We start from the raw sequence: 12,870 nt of genomic DNA, 5'->3' as shown, positions 1-12,870 counted from the left end.
GGGGTGAAGGGAGGGCAGGGGGACGGGGAAAAAACAAGAACCAAGACCTGTCACGCAAAGGTACAAGATCCCAATGACGAATGTCACTGTATGGTTTGCTTTCAATGCGCCAATAAACTTAACAGGGGACCGTGGTGGGGGGTACAGGTGAAAGTGACTGCACCTAGGCCAGCCCTTTTGATCAAGCTGGGCAAGATAGTTCCCTCTGCATACCGCAGTTTTCCCACTAACAACATCAATGTTTCTTTCTAACTCCGAATGTCCAGCATCTTCAAATTACAAGTGTTTAAATTAAAAACCAACTTATTACAGTAAGAGACACACAGCCAGGAACAAGGTATAAGTGTGTTGACAGCAAGGGGGAGAATTTTAAGTATTGTGAGGGGGGATTAGTGGCAATGGGTCTTTTACTGTAACACATTTTTAAACGTAAACACCCACCATGTTTTACGATCGCCCCTCATTGGTCAAATGTTTACAGCAGTTTCTGTCAAATAAAAGTGACACGCTGTGTCCTCCGCCCTGTTCACTAGATCTGGCACTGTGCAGCTTCTGGCTCTTCCTCAGAGTCAAAATGGCCTTGCCTGGCAAGGACGAGGCCCAGAGTTCAATTCCCGACACCAAAGACAAAACAAAACACAACAAAATGACCTTGAAAGGTAAACGTTTCTGATTGGTTCAGGACATCCTGGCAGCCACGGCAGTGCAAAGAAAGACACTGGTGGGAAAGGACTCCCAGTGCTGCTCCGGGATACGACTGTCTGAAGTGAGGGAGTGTTTTGAGGGGAGTAATGGCAGTGTGTCTTTCACTACAATAAAAACTTTTAAGCAAATTTAAAAACTGTTCACCATATTTTTGTATCATCCATTGTGTATTCAAAGGATGGTGTTCGCAAGATTTAAGGCTTCATCCCACGAGATCTGGCACTCTGCAGAAATCACTCTTGGCTAAATGCTGAATGCTGAAGAACAACTCTTGGGCGGTTTTAGTAGACTGTCACCAGCAGATTTTGCCAGGTGAGTGATGTACTCAAACCTCGGTTTCATTTCCAACTCTTACTCCTGCCCGCTGTGTGACGCCAAGTGAATTATTGACTTTCTCTGAGCCACAGTCCATACCGAGCTGTAGCCAAATATAGTTACTATCTCCGCTTCAGCTTTGCTGCTATGATCTGTTATTCACTCAACAAACAGTACCGAGCACCTACTGTGAGCCAGCCTTGGGACGTGAACATAAAGGTGGACAAATGTTAAAATAATCTGCTCTGTCTCCTGCCTCCGCAGTGTTTTTGGCACAGGCAACTGCACCCTGGACTGCAGATGAACACACCGAGGACTTGGGGGGCATGAGGGAGAAGGGCGAAGAGACTGAAGAGGTCTCCGGGGGTGGCAGGGGAGCCGCCCTGCTGAGGGGCACCAGCAGCACACGGGTCCACTGCTCGGCCCCTCTGGGTCTCAGGTGCCTCCTTAACGGGGTACGGGCGCTACCTCTAGGGTCCTGAGCTTGGGAAGCAGCTGGCTCTCTCTCCTGGGTTCTTCCCCAGGGTCAGGCTCTGAGTGCGAGGCGGCGTGCGCACCATCACACCGTTCCTCGAAGCCACCCCTGTGTCCTCCCAAGGACACAGACCAGAGAAGTCGAGCGACCTGCCGCGAACCTCACAGCTGCGGAGGCACAAATGAAGCTCGGAACCCAGGCGCCCTGACTTTAGACCGGGAGCGGAAATCACCACACCCACCACCTCCCACGCAAACAGGCGCCAGAAACTGCGTGCGTGGTCCCTGGGTCACCACACACTCCCTGCGCCTCACGACTCCATCGTGAGCCCTGGCCGTCTCTCTCGCGCCTGGGGCTGTGCACTCTGCTGTCTCCCCCACCGGCATGTGGGGGAGGAAGGCTGAGGGGACAAGTCCTCCCTTTCCTTCTCCACACAGACCTTCACTTTTAATTAACAGCAAGGATCACATAATCTCCCTTTCATTAACTCCCCAGACAGACCCCACTCCTCGGGCCTTCCTCTGGTATTTTCCACATCGAATCTTTCCTCTGCAGACACGTTCCAGGCATGTGCCACCTCTGCCGGAGAGGGCAGCAGGAGCGCCCACCCCCTTTCCACGGAGACAGCCCCGGCTCCGATGGGCCCACCTGGGCTGGCTCCAGTCGCCTGAGACTTCTCCCGCTATCGTGTCCCTCTGGCCCCTGTTATCACAGAGCCCGCGTGCATTTCATCTCCATGGTGCATCTGCATCATCTATGATTTCTGATTTATGGCCATTGTGACCTAATTACAAGAGGGCTGCTCTTGGGAGGGGAAAACCAAGCGAGCGCAGAGAAATGGAGCTGGAAAGCAAGAAGGAAAGGGGACTGAATTCCTGCAAGTAAAAGAGAGACCCGGGCCATGTGCTGAGGAAACCTGCTGTGTGCGGTCCTGTGGACCTGTGCCCATCCCGCCTTGGCTGTGACGGAACTCATCTCCACCTACGGCAGGGAACTGATGAAGTCCTGATGCTCAGATAAAGCTAAAAGTCTGAGTGAGAATTCATCCAGCTCAAACTAAATTTTTCCCTACCTCCCTTCCTTCCTTTTTCCTTCCCTCCCTCCTACTCTGCCTCCCTCCTTTTTTTCCTTCTTCCCTTCCTTCATTTTCTGCTTCTCTTCTTTTTATTAGACAGTTAGACTAGGTTGCCCAGCCTGGCCTTGAATTCCTGGGCTCAGGTGACCCTCCTGACTCAGCCTACTGAATAGCTGGTACTACAGGTACAGGCCATTACACTTGGCTTCAGCCCAATTTTAGGACTCCTCATTTTAAAAGTCACAACCAAAAAGAGAACAAAACAAAACCCTTAAGCGACCGTGTTAACCGAGACAAGTTTAAGCCCATAACTATCCATAAGTAAAAAACTAGCATTATTTGCCCTAAATAGAAGGCAACTATAACAACTGCTGCTTTTAAACATATTTATACTATACTATTTAAAACCACCAGGACACCGTGCTTCAGAGAGGACCGCTTTGAATCCTCATCATTTCAACCATTTGGTCAGTGAATACAGTTATATTCCACATTTTTCAGGACGCGGAAGTAGAGACAGAGAAGATAAGCGACCTGCTTGAAGCCACATCTCCAAGTGGCAGGACTGTGACACCGCTGCCCAGGCCAGAGGGGGTGGAAAGCTTGAACAGCTCCTGCAGAGTCTGAAAGCACAGGGCGACTGTCCCCCCGGAGGCAGCGGAACGGTGCTTTCCCTTACCTGGAGCTGCGGATGCAGCTGCCGGCAGCTGACTGTCGAGAGGGCGTCCGCACGGTGTCTGTAGCCACCGACAAAGTACAGCTCAACCAAGACTGCAGACTGCCCTCGGGCCGGGAGCCGAGGACGGAGACATCATCCCTGGAATCAGAGCAGGACAGCACTGTCACTCCACAGTGTAGGCCAGACTGCCGCCCGCCATAGCTGCATAACCTCACTCAGCGCCCCTCGGAGATGGGGGTCAGGGCTGTCCCCACGACGCGTTAGGAAGTTCTGGGATCGGCAGAGGCCACCCAGGGGGCAAATCCTGCTCCTTTGGATTCTCTTGCTGTTAGCCACCGCCCTCTTCCTCAGGACGCACACACTCCAGGAAGATACTGAAACCTTTGTTTTGGGAATCGCACTTGGCATTGAATTTTGTATCAAATTATATGCTCAGGGATTATGTCAGTGTGGAGGTCTGAACTCCTTCCTTGTCCTAACTGGAATGATTCTGTGAACCAAGAATTTGTGTACAGTCTCTGATTCTGAAAGCAGTGCCGGGAGGGGTCCACATGGGTATTCAGTAACTATTTTCTGGTTGACAAACTCACTTGGTACTGTGCTATGTGCAGTGTGTGTGTGTGTGTGTGAGAGAGAGGTCCACATGGGTATTCAGTAACTATTTTCTGGTTGACAAACTCACTTGGTACTGCGCTATGTGCAATGTGTGTGTGTGTGTGTGTGTGTGTGTGTGTGTGTGTGTGTGTGTGTGTGTGATGGTAGGGCAGTAGCTCATCCTCCCTGAGCTTCCTTTGTAAAATGGGGCTAATCCCAGGGCCCAGGCTCCAGAGCTGGGAAGCAGAATAAGTGAGATCAGCCTTGTAAATTTCTCAGTGTGGTTCCTGGCAAACAGATAGCGCTAGTTAAATGGTAGCAGTGATTACCACTACTCTTTCTTTTTTGGAAACCAGTGCTGATCTGCTTAGAGGACACTCTGTGCCAGTGACTATGGGAGGGGAGCTACACGAAAGCTCTTGTCCTCAAGACTCCATCCTAACAGACCAAATAAGGAAACATCTGGATAAGTAGCCGTGAAATATGAGAAAAATGATTACTAGTGTGGAAAAGACTGAGGGCCAATTCTAAGGGCAATAAATGGGGAATCTCGCTTTGTTTCCTAGAAGCACATAGAAGACCCCAAGCACTGGAGATTGAGCTACTCCGCTCAGGGACACACGGGCACTGGGGAAGGCAATTCCAGGAGGAAAGCACGGTATAGATATATGCAGGGAGGGGGCACAAACTGTCAGGGCGTGCAGACTAGATGGAAAAGGCAGGAAAGGACGTAAGGCTCAAATGGCACGGGACACAGATGTCCAATCAGAAAAGACTATCCTGGGGCAGTGCAGGAGCTACTAAGGTGTCTGAGGACTGGGGACGTGATGACATGGGCTGCTCTCTAAATTGGAATCTTATCGCCCCCTGAACCGTGTTATGACCAGGAAGCCGGGGCTCTCGCAGGCCCTGCTGGTAATTCTCCCAGTGACGTGAGTGTCTCCTCTGCAGACGACACACAGCCGGGGGTTCACCTTTGTTCAGCTACTCAGTTCCACGCAGGGTTCACTTACGTCTCTTTCCTGCCTCCGCTGCCACAATCCACCGATGTCTGGACACTAGAAGGAGGCAGAGAAAGTGTGTTACACTCTTGCCGGCAGGGGCTGGGGAACATGGTGGGTAACACTGAACACAGTAAGGTTCAAGTCCTACTTCCAGCTTTTGCTGCTATGTGATTAGAAGCTCTTGAGTTTCCTGTCTTCCTTTGTAGAACGGGGCTAATAACAGGGCCCTGTCTCCATAGTTGGGAAGCGGAGTGAGATCACCCTTGTAAATTTCTCACCGTGGTTCCTGGCAAACATATAGTGCTAATTAAATGGCAGCAACCATTACTACTACTTTTTTTAGTACAACCAGTGCTGTTGTTATTAATAGCATTGCTATTACCAACAAGCAAGGCATCTGCTTTATATTCTTAGTGAGGCTGGCACATCAGTCCCGGGGCAGAGTAGCTTCCCGAGGCATTGTGGGAAACTCTAAACGAGTTACAGTAGTAGCTATTCTTGAGGGAGAATCCTTCTTTCAACAGATATGCTGTGTACATAATTTCATCTGCCTAACTCACGTGACCCCATTTTAGAGATGAGGAACAGGTCGCTCTCTCTGAGGTCATGCAGCTTTGAATCACAGATCTGCAGGGTCCATGAAAGTCATGCTCCTGACCAGTGTACAGGTGCTCACTACAAGAATGCAGGGTACCAAGCCACAATCTTCAGGCACCTAGAGCATCACCTAATCCTGAGTTCTCAGGCTGGCCCCTTCCAGCTGGACTGAGGGCGATTCCCTCCTTGGAAAACCGGCACACTTATTCCGAGGGATGCACTTGCCATGCCTTGGTCCCTACCCTCATGGACCTAACACCTCGGTACTTCAGCTCCAGGGCTCACCAGAGCTCACGAAAGATCAGTCCCAAAGAAATACCTGGTGATTCCAGCAGAAGAGGGTCGGTCAGTAAACTACCTCCATGGGCCAAGTTCAACCGACTGCCTGTTTTTATAACTAAAGGGTTTCTGCCTGTAACTTCTTTTGCATTACACCTAACAACAACACAGAGTGATTGTAACAGAGACTATGTGACCCCCAAAGGCTAGATATTTACTAACCGGCATTTTAAAGAGAAACGGCCCTTTTACATAGTGAAAGCTTTTCTGAGACTCAGGCACACTCCTCCATTTGTCTTTAGAAGACAAATGTTTAACTCAAGTGTTTAACTCAACACCAACCTTTACTTGGACAACACTCAGGAAAGTTTTGCAGCCTGATCACTAATCAAAGCACAACCGGTGTTAATCCTTGTCAGTGCTTTGTCCCAGCGGGCCCTGTGAGTTTATTCCCAATCCACCGGCCCCTGAAAGGGCCCTTCCTCCACTCCGGGAGACCCATTTGCTACATGACAGCCAACTGTGCTGGATACTGTACCCTGTCTCTTCTCCTCCCTCCTCCCTCCTCCTCCCCTCCCTCCCCCCTCCTCCCTCACTCACTGCAGTGCTCCCACTACACGCCCTGGGGCTGAACTATAAACACCACACCAATTGGCTTCCTGCTTTCCCAGCTGCCCTTTGGGCTTGGCCCATGGGGATTCATTTGAAACTGGAAGGAAGGAGGGAAGCCAGGGGGAGTGGAGAATCAGTTCTCCTGGGTTCCTCCTCCTCCCCTCCCTCCCCCCTCCTCCCTCACTCACTGCAGTGCTCCCACTACACGCCCTGGGGCTGAACTATAAACACCACACCAATTGGCTTCCTGCTTTCCCAGCTGCCCTTTGGGCTTGGCCCATGGGGATTCATTTGAAACTGGAAGGAAGGAGGGAAGCCAGGGGGAGTGGAGAATCAGTTCTCCTGGGTTTTTCTCCAGTGCATCTCCTACGCTGGCTCTGGGACGCCCTCTCTCCCACCTCCGTCTCCATCCTGCTCCTCCTCCTTCCCTCCCACCCTCTCCGTTGCTCACTTTCTTTCCTCTCCCTGCCCTTCCTCCACACTCCTCCTTCTGGACCCCGCCCCTGGCACCCTTCCTCCCTCCCTCTAACCTGGTGGCAGGACTTCTCCCAGCTGCTGCTAATCCCCGGGTGCCTCACCGCCCCCTGGGACCTCCCTGCACACGGAGCTCTGGAAACAGTCCCTTTAAATCTTCTTCATCTGGGACTTCATTTCTGGTTCCTTTTAGACTCTATTACCATAGTTTATCTCCCTGCTGGCTCCAACCTTAAGGGGAAAACCTGGATTTTTCAGGCCAATATTTCGCATGATGAATAAGCAGGGAGGAGGCACAGCCCATCACTGCACTGCTAAACCCTGCTGTGTGGGGGAGAAAACACTGTACAGAATGTAAAGTGGCAAGAGATTATAAGCAGTCATTACTATCATTTCTAAGCTCTGACTCTGGAAAAGAACACACCATGAAGATAAATAAGATGCCGGTATGGATGCCTGTTAATCCTACATCTTCATGGGAACTGTGTCCTGCTTCTCCCTGCCTGTGAACCTGCGTAACTGGATTGGGCACAGGACCTCGGAGGTAGAATTTGAGAGCTGCTAGGTGATCTAACAACTGTCTGCTCAGAATGAAATACTGTCCGGGCCAAAGGCGGTGTCCGGTCTGGGCCACACATGATCTGTTGTTTGAGAAGCTTCAGTAAAATAGAGTATGCTTAAAATAAAGAGGATGGATGGGAACCTTCTAAGGACCGTGTCCCATATTTATCATAGGAGTAAATGTCAAAAGCACCTAACACCTTTATTGTGAGGTGGTCTGGGGAAGAGGCTCGGGTTGGGCCTGATAAAATACTTTCCAGCAGATGCAGGGAGAGTTCTGTTCTGCCTATTCCAGAGAAGCACTAAACCAGATGGGGCAGAAGGAACCATCCTGTTGCCTAGACACACATCCAGGACTGTGGGCCCAGGGGGGCACTCGAGTCTGCACACCATGGTGTGTGGAGCCTTGAGCTCTGGGAGAGCTCACGGGGGCTTCCTTGGGGTCAAGAAGCTCTAGAGACTAGAGCTCCATATCTTCCTCTCTCACGCCAGCTAAATGATAGCTGTATTTCATCCTAAACTAGAACTTTCTTTGGTATAAAAAAAAGGGAGCTCTGTTCTCAAGAGGGAGTTTGGAATCCACTGGCCCCTCCACCATGCAGAAAGTCTCTGGGATGCACACTCCATGAGGTAGCTTGTTCTCTAGGCCACATCCAGCCTGACCCCAGAAAGTACCCGGTGGTTACTACCTGCTGAACAGCGAGCAGAGGACCCTGGAGGGCTGAAGACCTTTCCGTGGTCCTGATCTATTTGGAGGCACAGCTGGGAATGGGACCCTCATCTCTCGACCAGTGCTAAGTGGTCCCCTCTCACCTCAGTGTATGTGGAGTTATAGAGAAGAATTTGTGCTAGAAATTTGTAAACAGGAGACTGATAATAAGAAAGGTAATTGATTAAATGTCCTCGGATGTATTCCTTTAGGGCGAGCCTTTGCCAGACAACAGCAGTCTAAATGCAAATACTGGTGGGGAAGTAATACACCAGTTCTTCGGCCCCGTATCCCAGTGATGGATACAAGTTCACCATCGGGACGGGCTGGCCACTAGGCAGAGAACAGAGACTTGACAGAGGAAGGAGGACATGACCGCAGGGCTTGGGCACTGAAGCATGGGTGATAGCGTCAGCCCGGGGATCAAATCACGGCTCCCTCACCTGCTGCGGAGGCTGAGTAAAGATTCTGGACCTCGGTGAGCCTCGGTTTCCTTATCTACAACCTGAGGATTTTAACGAAAAGAATTTTACAACTGTTGTGGGGCTGGTGAATAGCAAACAGGTGGCATAATAACTGGCTCAAAGTCTTTCAGAAAGGGTACTTTTATCACAATTACCAGACTTCCCATAGTGCCGAAGTAGATGGGGTAGTTTGGAGCTCTGACTCCCAGTGACCTGCAAAGTCTGCTCGGAAAGCAAGGGACCTGTGCAGCAGCATCGCAGCAGGTGCGTTCACCTGCACTGGGACCTCACGCTGGAACTCGGCCAGGCGTCAACCTTAAACTGCTATGGTCTCGATGCAGACGGCTCCCGGCCGTGTCATGTGGTTGGAAGGTGACTGGGTCACGAAGGCACCAGACACCTTAGTAGGTCCGTCCACTAATAAGATGGGAGGCTAACAGTGCTATTAGAAGGCGAGGCCTGGTTGGAGGCAAGTCCCTGGGACGTGACCTAGAAGGGTGTTTCTCGTCCAGGGCTGCTCTCTCTCTCCCTCCCTCCCTCCCTCTCTCCCTCCCTCTCTCTCTCCCTCTCTCTCTCTCTCTCTCTGCTTCCTGGCTGCCGTGAGCTTGGCACCTTCCCTCTGCCATGCTCTGTTTCCCCACTGTGTTCTGAATCCTCCAAAACTTGTGAGCCAAAACCATGCCTCTCCTCCGTTCAGTTGAGGATTTTGAGTATTTTGTCCCGGTGACAGGAAAGTAACTAACACAGAGACTAATGGAGAAATATTCTAAGCTGTCCTTCCAGCTCTGGAGCAGACTCATCGCTCATGGGAATAGGTGATATTAACCAAAAGATAAGATAGTTGCAGGAAAAGGGCTCTTGGCATTCCCAAAGACTGTCCTACGATGAAGCGGGAAACTGTGCAGTCTGGCCACAGCCTGGATCTTTTAGTGAATAAATGAACTCAGAAGTATGTCCCCAGTGGTAGCCACACTCTGTGGGGAGACCCAGGTGATCCCGTATCCTACCTTTAGCCAGGTCATCAAAGGATACATGTTGGAAAATGTGCATCTCATATTCACCCCAGCCAACAGAAGACTTTTCCAGAGCCTTCATCTCGATTGGCCCGGCTGGAATGGATGCACTTTTAGCTGACCTGGAGGTCAGAGGTTATCCACTGACCTCTCCACGCCTTACCCAAACCCCCAAGCCTGAGCCAAGGCAAGACAGTAGCTGTAGGCTCTGGACCAGAAACAGATGGGCTTGTCTGGCAGCCAATGCAGCCCTCCCTCCCCGCAGCCCTCCCTCCATGAATAACGGGAATTCACCATTAATCAAGAGGGAAGGTGCCTCAGTCTAAGTTCCAGTAGTGAGGCCCTGACACAGGACAGCAAATGCTGAAACGCTGCATGCCTGACACCTGACTTTCTGAGCACGGAGCGACAGTTCCAGCCTGGAAGGTCTATTACATTTGAATCTAATTTCCAACGTGGGTAAACATGATTTCCTAATTGTACTTTGAACAAAGTCTCTCAAATAACTTCACTTGCAGCTGAAGCATCTCCCTCCCTCCCTCCCTCTCTCTCTCTCTCTTTCTCTCTCTCTCTCATTTCCCCTTTCAGGTGGGGTTTGAATCCTAACTGAGAGATCAGATTGAAGCAATATCTCAGGCCCCAGTCCAAAGCTCCTACCCCAGGTGACACGACAATTAGAAGTATGGTGCTGAGTGGCAGAGCTGCCAACCAATGGAAGAATCAAGGTGGCCCTGGGGTGGGAGCTGATCTCCTGCTCCGGGCAGCAGACCCGTAGCCTAGTAAACACATATGCTTCTTTCTGTTGTTGATAACCAGCGTGACCACACTGTGATCAGAGACCATCCTTTGTACGTCATTAACTCTTTGAAACGTGTTGAGACATCTTTGTAGGTAATTTCTCCCAGTTCCCCAATTCCTGTGATACTATGGAAATCTATGCTGTGTTTCAATCTCAGATCTGAGCTCTAAGACACTGAGTTAGGACCAAGAACTGCAAAGAGTTAGGAAATACTCCCTAAGAGCAAAGCTCGGGGCAGGGCTGGCTGCATGCCCACATTTGGCTTAATGCTCAGCCATCACTGCCTTGAAATTTTATACTTTGGAACAGAGAGGTCAAACTTTTCATTTCCTTCGGGACCCTACAAATGATGGAGCTAGTCCTCCCTTGGGTTCTGGGGTACTTTAATGACATGAGTGTCTCATTGGGTTTCCGTGGGTCATTTACAGAGAGGAAGAAAGAAAAGGAAGGGGGATTGGTTGGAGAAAGTACTAAGGAGAGAAGGAGCTGCTTTTCCTTCACTTCCTACACCCCAGAGCACTGCTCTCCTCTTGCTCTCTAGAATATGATTCTGCCTGACCCACTTCCTCCAGATCTGCCCAGAGCTGCCTCTCCTTCAGGTCTCCTCCCAATACCTGCCTTCTGACGGGCTGTGTCTGCCGACCCTGCTAGTCATCGCGGCTCTGTGTTCTTTGCCTTCACAACTCCAAATCTGTTCTCTTGTTTATCTGTCGATCCGCTCACTTTATTCATGGACACACACACACACACACACACACACACACACACACACACACACACACACTGCAAGTCCACCCCTGCTCTTCTACAGTCCTCAGGAGTGCAACAAACCCCGGCTCCAGCCCCAGTGTGATTAACTTCTCAGGCAAGCCATTCAGCCTCTTTATCTGAGACACAGAGAAAAATGCCAAGAAGAAGTTAAGTGGAAAAACATAAACCCCCAGCATGGTGTTTGGCCATGGTTGGAACAGGTGCTCAGTAAGAATTCATCAAATAAATGCATTAATGAAAGCAACTGACAAGGGTTAAGCCACTAAGATACACAGGCTCTGTGCTAAAGAATCCTATCTTCTCACTTCTTATTACTAATTTGCCTTAGCGATGAAGAGACTGGGGGTCAGAGAGATTGAATAACTTATTCAAGGTCACACAGAAATCTAACTATGGAATTCCTAATTGCAAATCAAGCTGGTTGAAATGCCCAGCCTATGGGAGCCCTAATTCTGCCCCCATCTCCTACACATTGCCTGGGGCATTTTCAGGTACAGATGCATTTCTTTAAACCTAGCACTCAGTAGTCATTCCACACCTTGCAGCAACCTTGAAATGCAGGTGAGGTCTTTTCCAACCGTAGGAAGTATAAGGCAGGTGCAGTGTGGAAACTAGACACCCAGTCAAGATATCAGAAATCAGCAAGAATGAAAGTTTAAGCTCTTAGAAGTTTTAATCAGGAAAAGGCAGACAACGTTCAGGCTGGACTCCTGGGTCCGAGGGCCTGAAGCTCTGGAAGAGAATGCACCTTATTAACTGGAAGGGAAGTAGATAAAGCGGGTCTCCTACCAGGGTGAGGCTGGAGTCCCTGTAAGGCCAGGGAAGAGCCCTGTAAGTGGAGACTGGTGTGCTGTCTGCCATTCACTCAGTGAGAAGTCTGCTCGTAGTTTCTTGTCAAAATGTCTGTCCAGCCTGCTACCCCACACACAGCCCCTCCTGCCTCTTTCCCAGTTATTTTTCTTTTAACTTTTTTTTTTTTTTAGAAAAACAATCTCGTACTATGAAAATGAGAATGATTCAAACATGGCTGCTCACTGATCCAAAACCCTAGCATCCACAGCCGTTCACCCTCATTGCCACCAAGGCAGATGTCTAGCAATGGAAACGCCGCCAAGGCATCAGGCACATAAGCCCACAAAAGGGGTCTGTAATTACAGATGGTGGTTCTGTCGTGACACTAATAAAAATGGAGAAGGGGTTGGGGGGAGGCTTTTAAATGTAGTCAGGAGTTGGAAACTTCTACATCATAATTTGCCATTTGCCAACAGTTTGGCAGCTGTGCAAATTAGCAAGAAATGGTACAGAAACTTGGAATGTGCATGGAAGTCACTTTGCAAAGTAAAGAAGACTTTTTAGATAAAGCTCTTTATTTAGAGGTAAGGACATGGGGTTTTAGAATCTACAGGATCTGTCTCCTGCTGTTGAGCATGAACATTTTTTATGGGAGAATTGGAGGTTGAAAATCTCCAAGTAGCTATGATCAGCCCAGGGTTGCATCGAGGGAACGGCTGATGTATGTTCTGAAATTAAGCGCACAATCAGCCAGGTATGGTGGCACACACCTGTGAGCCCAGCTATTTGCAAGGCTGGGGCAGGAGGATCACAAGTTTGAGATCAGCCTGAGTAACTTAGCAAGACTCTGTCTCAAAATAAAATTTTGAAAAAGGAGAGGGGGCTGAGAATGTAGCTTAATGGTTGAGCACTTGCCTAGCATATGCAAGGCCCTGGGTTCAATCTCTAGAAT

At 49.8% G+C, this 12,870-nt stretch overlaps 1 protein-coding gene across 4 annotated transcripts in view; it reads right to left on the bottom strand.

Moving 5' to 3' along the window:
* Myo18b (myosin XVIIIB) overlaps nt 1-12,870 on the bottom strand; it is a 278,729-nt gene that overhangs the window by 21,053 nt on the left and 244,806 nt on the right. For all 4 annotated transcript variants that reach the window (XM_033762282.1, XM_010603683.3, XM_010603687.2 and 1 more), the window contains exons 41-42: nt 4,857-4,901; nt 3,250-3,387 (exon numbers count right to left, since the gene is read on the bottom strand). In XM_033762282.1, coding sequence (XP_033618173.1) covers nt 3,250-3,387; nt 4,857-4,901 — 183 coding nt within the window. The remainder of the gene's footprint in view (nt 1-3,249; nt 3,388-4,856; nt 4,902-12,870) is intronic.

This window comes from Fukomys damarensis, unplaced genomic scaffold (assembly GCF_012274545.1).
Source record: "Fukomys damarensis isolate Sample0158 unplaced genomic scaffold, DMR_v1.0_HiC HiC_scaffold_12, whole genome shotgun sequence".
NCBI classification, from domain to species: Eukaryota; Metazoa; Chordata; class Mammalia; order Rodentia; family Bathyergidae; genus Fukomys; species Fukomys damarensis.
The sequence above is the reverse complement of the archived record's forward strand: the minus strand, read 5'-3'. Positions and strand labels throughout refer to the sequence as shown.